This window comes from Oncorhynchus masou, chromosome 31 (assembly GCF_036934945.1).
Source record: "Oncorhynchus masou masou isolate Uvic2021 chromosome 31, UVic_Omas_1.1, whole genome shotgun sequence".
NCBI lineage: Eukaryota > Metazoa > Chordata > Actinopteri > Salmoniformes > Salmonidae > Oncorhynchus > Oncorhynchus masou.
In genome coordinates, this window is record NC_088242.1 from 29029221 (window position 1) to 29038954 (window position 9734).

Genomic DNA, 9734 nt, shown 5'->3' on the forward strand with positions numbered 1-9734 from the left:
TCTATTGACTCTACAAACATGAGCAATGACTATTTAAAACAAATATTCAAATACTGAGCTATATTGTGTGCTCAAAAAAATTGGGACATTTTAATATTTTATACTAATACAATCCCACAGAGAAACAGATTTGTTTTTTCTTAAAAAGGTATGGGTCAAAATAAAGAAAGTAGTCCAAAATGTAGTATTTGGTCCCATATGCAATGACTACATCAAGCTTGTGACTCTATAAAATGTGTTTCCTGTTTGTTTGGGTTGTGTTTCAAATTCTTTAGTGCCCAATAGAAATGAATGGCAATTATTATAAAGGAATGGTAATGAAGTATTATTCGTTATCATGGTAGCATCCACATGAATGTAGAAGTGTTTAGAAACATATTATATTCTTATTTACAATAAAAGTGACTCCAAAATGACACAATACATAATTTACCATTAATTTCTATTGGGCACAAATCTAATCTTAAGCACATCTAAAGTTAACGTTTGAAAAGTATGAGAACAGCCACAATTCATACACATAGAATGGGACCCATTCATGTCAGATATAACAACTGACACGTGACGCCTCACAGTAGGCTGAACTATGACCTCTGACCCTTAATTGCCCTGGAGTAATATAGTCAGTCTACTGTACAACTGTTCCAGGTGCGGCTAGTGTTCTTAGTTCAAGGGTTAGACCTCTTGGTATACTGGCTTAGACAACTGGGGGATGTGGATACGCCCCATATTAGCTCGGCCATGTTATACGGAAAACTGAAGATTTCAATTGACAGATTTATAATCCATAATATATCTTATACTGCATGCGAACATGATTTCATTAGAGAATAATATGTTTAACGACATTGACATTTTTGTCTCAAGACATTATAGACCAGATCATGTTTCGGCACACATACGAGCGGGCTTTGCACCCAAGCAGGCGTTCATTAATTCAGTCATTCTGACTTACCTATGGATATTCATTTCCTGAGGTGGCTCTGTGGCTTTGTCGTAGGCAACTTTAGCCGAAACTCCCACCACTAAAATAAATGCTATGATCCCACAGGTGATGTACACCGCAGTGTTCGTCTGGTCCATGCTCGGGTCAAAAGGCTGCCCCGTCGAGGCTGGCGACGGAGGGGGCGTTTTCACCCAGTCCGGCGTGTTGTAGTTTTTACAACTTGACTGATCCACTCGTTTTTCTTTTTCCTGGCAGCAGAACCGCAGGAAGCAGGACCCGCAGCAGTAGCGGTGAACCGTGTTGTTACACGCAAACTCTCTATCAAATTGTCCGCTCACGTCGTAGTAACCCGTGCACATATCGTAGTCCTTGGTCGTGTTCTTCTGCGGCGCAGCGGTGGGGACCGCCGCGGTGATGTTGGCTTCTTTTGCCTTGGGAGTCCTCTTGGTCTCCGTCTTCACTTTCTTGCCTCCCGTGGCGGCGCATAAAACGCTCAGGGGATCCAGGTATATGAGGAGCAGCAAAAGGTGCCGTATCCCCATGGTGTGTCTAACCAGTCAATTCACTTCTGACGCGACGCTTGTGTTCTTTTCTGACTTGGTACTTATAGTGAATGTGATAGGGCTCTTAGTCTGTCAAGGCTGTCGCAACCCTGGCATCCGCCACTCGCGTTGGTCCCCTCAGTATCGATACTGTTACCATACTGGGTAGAAGAGTGAGTTAAGTTTATCATTAATAGCAGAGTTTCTGCAACCCATTGCGCTCTGATAGGAGAGTCGAGAACCGGGGACTCTGTGCTTTCCGCCGGGTTGGAGGTTCTGAAATCGGCTGTGTGTCGCTGTCCAATGTCCTGATTTCTATGGCGCGCCTTAGGTCGAGCTGTCTTTAAACAGTAGGGTTTGTGCGCACATCTTGCTGTGGTGAAAGTTGCGCTGTAGAGGAAACAAGCAAAACGCTTAATTAGCCATTATCCGCACGTCAAGGGTGGCGCATTAAGTCTACCAACTATTCAGCCACGCGATGGAAAACACTAATTTATTCCGATAAACGTTTTTTTTTGTCACATCCCTTTCGTGAAGTATTTGACATTCAGGGCTTCTGGGCTTATCATATTGGCTGCATGCAGTCAATACGTGCTTGTTTAAATCCATTTCAATGCACAGACGTAGCAACTGGAAATATCCAAATGCATACAATTCTAACAGAGTAGAACCAATATGTACAAAACTGTTTTAATTGCAGCCAAATATTTGTTTTTACTCAGTAAAATATCGCCAACGAATAGCCTATTTCAATATATTAGACTGCTTAAAAGTAAGGTATTTCATTTTACCTTACAGTAAAAAGCACAACACAACGCAATGTAATGTAGATATCTGCATATGAAGCTGAGGCACAAGCAATGGGTCAAAGTTAAAGTTTTGGTGATAAAACCTACCTCTATCAAGATTGCCGTTGACTTGCTTGCTCTCTGTCTGGGCGGTGAGAGTGAATAGAATATCAGAGCTCAGCAAGAGACCACTTTCCACTTCTCCCCTCCCTCCCCGTCTCTCTTTTTTTCTCCTCCCTCCCTCCCTTCGTCTCCCTCTCAAGGCGTCCACATCCATAGGTTCGGTTTGCTTCTAGCAGAACTCAGCTAGGCGAAGCAACCATCTGTGCTCTCATACTCCCTAAAGACCTTTGCTTGAAAAACGAGAAATAAGCGGCAATATTACTGTGACTAGCTACCATAGTCACAGCATAGCCAGAAACACGGGATAAATATTTTGATTTAGATGTCAGCGTTATTTTATTCTAATTAATTTTGGAGTAGAATTTCCTTTTAATAAGTCACCAGAACTGACCTTCTCACAGTCATTCATTATAGATTCTGTGAGTCTTGCCTATTAGTGACACACTGAGAAAACACGTAAGACAGTGTGTGTGTGTGTGTGTGTGTGTGTGTGTGTGTGTGTGTGTGTGTGTGTGTGTGTGTGTGTGTGTGTGTGTGTGTGTGTGTGTGTGTGTGTGTGTGTGTGTGTGTGTGTGTGTGTGTGTGTGTGTGTGTGTGTGTGTGTGTCAGAGAGAGAGAGAGATCCTCACATGCCTGCAACAGTTGACTGATCACAAAGCCAGGAAGCAGTTGCTTAGTAACCACTTTTTACTATTGCCATCCATCCTTGTTGTGATGAAAAATGTAAACCTCCCAATAGTAAAGAGCTCCTCTGGACTGGAGGGATGGATGTGCTCTGAGACATATGCACGGTCTCAGATGCAAATTGCACTGTACTGTATATCTATTTTATACATATAGTAAACAGCACAGACTGCTGCTAGAGCACAATGAGGTAATGGAATAGGCAAGCTGCTTAACACCCCTCTGAAAGCACACGTTTCATGAATGGGCTATGTTTTCTCATTTCTTATTAATTAGTTTGTATTTTAACAGGTAAGTTGACTATTCTCATTTACAACAAAGATCTGGGGAAGATGTGTAGGGAACTGGAGAGGTTTGTCGAATGAGCCACTTGGAAACTGGTGAGAATGAAAAGCACAACTAAACCACATGTAAAGATAAGAAGTTAAATCAAATCTGAATTGGCTTCAGTGCTCATGTAGTTTGAGGGGTGAATATGGCACATAGGGATGTGTGAAACTTACTCCTGACCTGCCATTTACACTATAAAAGTGGCACTCGTTTAGCCACGCTTGCCGTGCTAACAAGCTAGCAAGCAAGCTTATAAAGTGAATGGCTTCCGATGTTTCAATGTCGCTTCCTAGTGTAAATGGCCTGTCAGCCTGAAGTATCGGGCACCAGCGAAAAGCTAGTAAGATGCTTCAGAAGGGTGGTCAAGTGTGCTAGCAAGGCAGAGGTCCTGAGTTCGAGCCTTGGTGTGAACCGAATCAGGAGGAAGTAGTACTTGCAAGGCAAACAGTGTCATGTTCTTTACACTCACATCTGTGTGCTGCTGTAAAGATCTGTTTTCTAAAGATTACAGTGAAATGCACCTCTCCCAGCTAGCACATTTGGTTCCTTGGAAGTTGTGGGAATGTACGTTTTTGGTTTCCATTCCGTTCCGGGAACGAAGCCATAAGTTTCCAAACCCCCAAAAATGATTGTTTTTTTTAACATTCTGAAAATGGAAATGAACATTCGCCTGTTCTGGGAATGTACATTTTTAGGTTGCAGGGAGGTTCTGTGAACGTTTTAGCATGGTTCCCTGATATGTTATTTTCAATCATACAAAGCTGTTGATTTTAGTCTATTTAAACAGACCACATTTCAATGGAAGCAAGCACTCATTAAGATCAGTTGTTGCCAATTAGTGGGCGTGACCAACACAACATAACATACTTAACAAGAGAGAGCGAATTTTGTTGATGCTGCTGCTGCTGCAAAAAAAATAACATTCTTAGAAAAATCTTTCAACTTTACAAATGTTTTCTTGTATTTTTATGGAAAGTTTTCCTGAGAACATTGCTTTAAATAGAACCATGAGGAAACCTGTAGGAAATCTTATGCTGAAGTACTGAAATTTCTCCCTAAGAAACATACAGTCCTCAGAACATTATGGGCTAGCTGGTTATCCTGCACAATTCCCAAAATGTTGTGGGGAGATTGTTTGCAAAATACCGATAGGACAACCGACACACTCAGCCAGCTCTAAGAAACATAAGGTTCTCAGAACCTTATATGCTAGCTGGGCTTTCAGTTGTATCTTATCAGTTCCTGCAATAAACTTGCTTGAGGGACCCAGTTTCAGCTGGTTTGGCTTAAATGTAACAGCAACTTTCCATGTGGGTGGTAACAGACAGGGATTGATAGCGGTGGGTTTTTGGTAAAGTTTTAGTCATTTGTCATCCTCTTTTGTGTCAGTTTATTCCCTGAGCAGAACATTCAGAGATCACCTCTTCTATTCTATTCTATTCTCACAATCATCCTCTCAATGCTCTCACTTTCAGAGGACTGTACAATCCAACCCAATCCATTTCCAAATGGCTTTTAAATATATCCCAGAAACTTAATCCTCATCTCTCCCCACTCTGAGGCAAACATTACTAGTAAATACAGACATATCTGTGAGTGAGGCTTCATCTTCTGCTCAGATATGTTTTCCCTGTACAAGTCTGCAGTTACAGTGCTGACAAAGCAATGAAGCGCAGCCCCATCTGAGATCCAGAGAACCCCCCCTTCCATTCTTACTGTTCCATGTCGAGCAATCCTTTATGCATGCCATCACTCTCCTGCCATTACTGCAACCCATTTTCTTTTGAAAACGCTGGTTCCCAAATTACGGTAAGAGCCCAGGCTGGTACAACTGAGGGCTTTTAAGAGGAACTGTCTGCTTGAATGTGGCTGTGTGTGTAACCGCCACGTCCTGCTGGAGAAAGTGCTTTGTCAAGGGCTTCAGATAATGCTCCAGTTGTGCCCTCTGGGCGCTAGGCAGAGAAAGGAACTGTTGGGGCTATGGGGTCGGAGAGTGGTTGCTTGGACCGAGTATTAAAACACACACAAAGTGGTATATCTATGCAGGACTCCTTCTTTATTCTCACAAAAAGCAGGAGACCTGCGTTTCTACAGCGATTGTGATTTTATTGTATCGGCAGGTTAATGACGTTGGCAAACGTACAATTAAACTGCTTGTCAAGCCGTTAGCTTTGGTTTTCAGTACAATAGAATGTGATGATATAATACCCAGCTAGCACATAATGTTCTGAGAACCAAATGTTTCTTTAAGCTTGGTGAGAGAATGGTTGTCCTACAGTTACTTTGCATACAACCTTCCCACAACATTCTAGGAATGGTTCAGGATACCCAGCTAGCACATAACGTTCTGACAACCATATGTTTCTTAGGTGGTGAATTCAGTACTTGGTTCACGGTTCTATTTAAAGTGATGTTGTCAGAACATTTAGAAAACTTTCCATAAAAACCACAAGAAAACATTAGTAACGTTCAAAGAATGTTCTAACAATGTCATTTAAAAACATATACATTCTGTTCTCATCGTCAACAAAACTCTCTCTATCCTCTATCTTGTTAAGTGTGTTCAGGTGATTTGGCCGCGCCCACTAATTGGCCACACCTGATCTTAATGAGTGCTTGTTTCCTTAGAAATGGGGTCTGGTTGAAAAGACTAAAATAAACAGCTTAAAAAAACTGCAAGCTCAATCCTGGTGGGGCAGTGAAATATTATAGGTTCCAATCTCACTGATACTGTGCAACAATAAAATGTGTTTGCATGATTAATGCCTAGGGAAATTAATTGCCACGTGACCTATCTGTGCTTGGTGTTCAAAACAGTTAACCCAAACTAAGCTAACAGTGTTATTAAACGTCTTCTTGAAACATTTTCTTAGAACGTTATTTACCTTAAAATAACCTGTCATTTCCGTTCTCGGAACGCTAATAAAACCTCCCAGGAAAACTTTCAGAAAACCATAGTAAAACTTTCTCAGAACCTCTCTGGAACCTAAAAATGTACATTCCCAGAACAGGCTAAATTTTCACTTCCGGCATTTTTTTTTAAATCATCTGTTTTCCCAGTCAGGAAACATATGGCTTCGTTCCCACAACTTCCAAGGAACCAAACGTGCTATCTGGGTATTGACAGTAAATGCATAATGGATTGCATTTGGAGTACATGGCACTTTTTCAATTGCTATAAGCACTTTTCGTGTAAGTTTGAGAGTGAGTGTGTGTGTGTGTGTGGGACTATTCCAAGGGGGAACGCATGCCCGCTGTCCGTCCTTTCCCAGGTGTTATCTGGCTAACTGGCTACAGCTGTAACCACTTACATTTCATTTACACCCTCTGTGCACCTGATAAATATTTGGATATACAGTACCAGTCAAAGTTTGGAAACATCTACTCATTCTAGAGGTTTTATAAACATTTGTGCATTGAAGAATAATAGTCAAGACATCAAAACTATTAAATGACACACATGGAATCATATAGTAACCAGAAAAGTGTTAAACAAATCAAAATATATGTTATATTTTACATTCTTCAAAGTATCACACTCTTGGCATTCTCTCAACCAGGTTCATGAGGAATGCTTTTCCAACCATCTTGAAGGAGTTCCCACATATGCTGAGCACTTTCTGGTTGCTTTTCCTTCACTCTGCGGTCCAACTCATCCCAAACCATCTCAAATGGGTTGAGGTTGGGGGATTGTGGAGGCCAGGTAATCTGATGCAGCACTCCATCACTCTCCTTCTTGGTCAAATTGCCCTTACACAGCCTGGAGGTGTGTTGGGTCATTGTCCTGTTGAAAAACAAATGATGGTCCCACTAAGCACAAACCTCATGGGATGGCTGAATGGTGTGGTAGCCATGCTGGTTAAGTGTGTCTTGAATTCTAAATAAATCCCTGACATTGTCAGCAGCAAAGCACCCCCACCATCACACCTCCTCCTCCATGCTTCACGATGGGAACCAACAAATGCGGAGATCATCCATTCACCTGCTCTGCATCTCACAAAGACACAGCGGTTAGAAGCAAAAATCTTGAATTTGGACTTATCAGATCAAAGGACAGATTTCCACCGGTCTAATGTCCATTGCTCATGTTTCTTGGCCCAAGAAAGTCTCTTCTTCTTATTGGTGTCCTTTAGTACTGGTTTCTTTGCAGCAATTTGACCATGAAAGCCTGATTTCATATTCTCCTCTGAACAGCTGGGTCTGTTACTTGAACTCTTTGAAACATTTATTTGGGCTGCAATCTGAGGTGCAGTTAACTCTAATGAACTTATCCTCTACAGCAGAAGTAACTCTAGGTCTTCCTTTCCTGTGGCGGTCCTCATGAGAGCCAGTTTCATCATAGCGCTTGATGGGTTTTCGCGACTGCACTTTAAAACTTTCAAGGTTCTTGACATTTTCCGGTTTGACTGACCTTCATGTCTTAAAGTAATGATGGACTGTCATTTATCTTTGCTTATTTGAGCTGTTCTTGCCATAATATGGACTTGGTCTTTTACCAAATAGGTCTATCTTCTGTATACCATCCCTACATTGTCACAACACAACTGATTGGCTGAAATACACTAAGAAGAAATTCCACAAATTAACTTTTAACAAGGCACATCTGTTAATTGAAATCCATTCCAGGTGACTACCTCATGAAGCTGGTTGAGAGAATGACAAGAGTGTGCAAAGCTGTCATCAAGGCAAAGGGTGGCTGCTAAAAGACTTAAAACACTGTTAAACATTAATTTTACTTATTCATTGTGTGATTTCAGAATCATCTTTACAGTGTCTCAACCCCTACATGGTTTTCCTTAGATGTTTCTGTCATTATTTGTGCATATGCCACATCAGAACATATACATAGAGATATAACCTACTATAGAACACACACACATGCACCCTCTACATCAGAGAGGGGTAAACAGTAGCAGCTGGAAAAGCAGTCCTCAGGGAGACATAGACGTGATTTATGAGGAATTGCACCATTTCCAATAACCCACTTCAGTATATATATATATAGAGAGAGAGTGTGTGTGTGTGTGTGTGTGTGTGTGTGTGTGTGTGTGTGTGTGTGTGTGTGTGTGTGTGTGTGTGTGTGTGTGTGTGTGTGTGTGTGTGTGTGTGTGTGTGTGTGTGTGTGTGTGTGTGTGTGTGTGTGTGTGTGTGTGTGTGTGTGTGTAAAAGTGGGTCACAGCTGCCAAAAGGAGCACGTATTGACAATTTTTTATTTTTTATTTTTTCACCTCAGGCAGGGGCTTTCCTTTAGGCATAAGGGGAAATGAGTGTCCTTATTAGCCTTCTCTTTTTAGCAACCCCTCCTGACAACACACACCTCCCAACAACACACCTCCCATGTCTGTGTAATAGGGGTGGGAAATGTATATGGGTGAATGTCAATTGATTCATTTGTCAAATGTGAAATTATGCTGACACGTCACTCGTTGTGTCTCTGCCTCTCTGCCTATATCTCTCTCCTTCTCTACTATGTTCTCTCTCTCTCTCCATCTCTACTATGTTCTCTCTCTCTCTCCATCTCTACTATGTTCTCTCTCTCTCTCTCTCCATCTCTATTATGTTCTCTCTCTCTCTCTCCATCTCTACTATGTTCTCTCTCTCTCTCCATCTCTACTATGTTCTCTCTCTCTCTCCATCTCTACTATGTTCTCTCTCTCTCTCCATCTCTACTATGTTCTCTCTCTCTCTCCATCTCTACTATGTTCTCTCTCTCTCTCTCTCTCCATCTCTACTATGTTCTCTCTCTCTCCATCTCTACTATGTTCTCTCTCTCTCCATCTCTACTATGTTCTCACTCTCTCTCTCTCTCTCTCTCTCTCTCTCTCTCTCTCTCTCTCTCTCTCTCTCTCTCTCTGAGTGTACACAATTGAGCAAGTCGAGTGAGGTTTGCACCCTTTTCTAAACACAGTGTGTCAGTGTGAGGTTCACAGAGACTACCATCACAAAACTGACCTGACATGATGGACATAATTTATTAAACTGACAAATTTATGTCACATACATCAATCTCATCTTCATTAAAAGCACCACCTGTCTCTCTTTGTAATCTTCCTTGTGTATTCAACCATGTAGTAGTAGTAGTAGTAGCAGCAGAGTAGTAGTAGTAGTAGTAGTAGTAGTAGCTGTAGTAGTAGCAGCAGTAGCAGTAGTAGTAGCAGCAGCAGTAGTAGTAGTAGTAGTAGTAGTAGTAGCTGTAGTAGTAGCAGCAGTAGTAGTAGTAGTAGCAGCAGAGTAGTAGTAGTAGCAGCAGAGTAGTAGTAGTAGTAGTAGAAGTAGTAGCTGTAGTAGTAGCAGCAGGGTAGTAGTAGTAGCAGCAGAGTA

General features: G+C 41.6%; 1 protein-coding gene across 3 annotated transcripts in view; it reads right to left on the reverse strand.

The window, feature by feature from the left end:
• LOC135523754 (protein shisa-6-like) overlaps positions 1-2475 on the reverse strand; it is a 65992-nt gene extending 63517 nt beyond the window's left edge. For all 3 annotated transcript variants that reach the window (XM_064950634.1, XM_064950633.1, XM_064950631.1), the window contains exons 1-2: positions 2385-2475; positions 956-1878 (exon numbers count right to left, since the gene is read on the reverse strand). In XM_064950634.1, the coding sequence (XP_064806706.1) occupies positions 956-1488 (533 nt within the window). In that variant the 5' untranslated portion in view covers positions 1489-1878; positions 2385-2475. The remainder of the gene's footprint in view (positions 1-955; positions 1879-2384) is intronic.
• Between the last annotated feature and the right edge of the window lie 7259 nt (positions 2476-9734).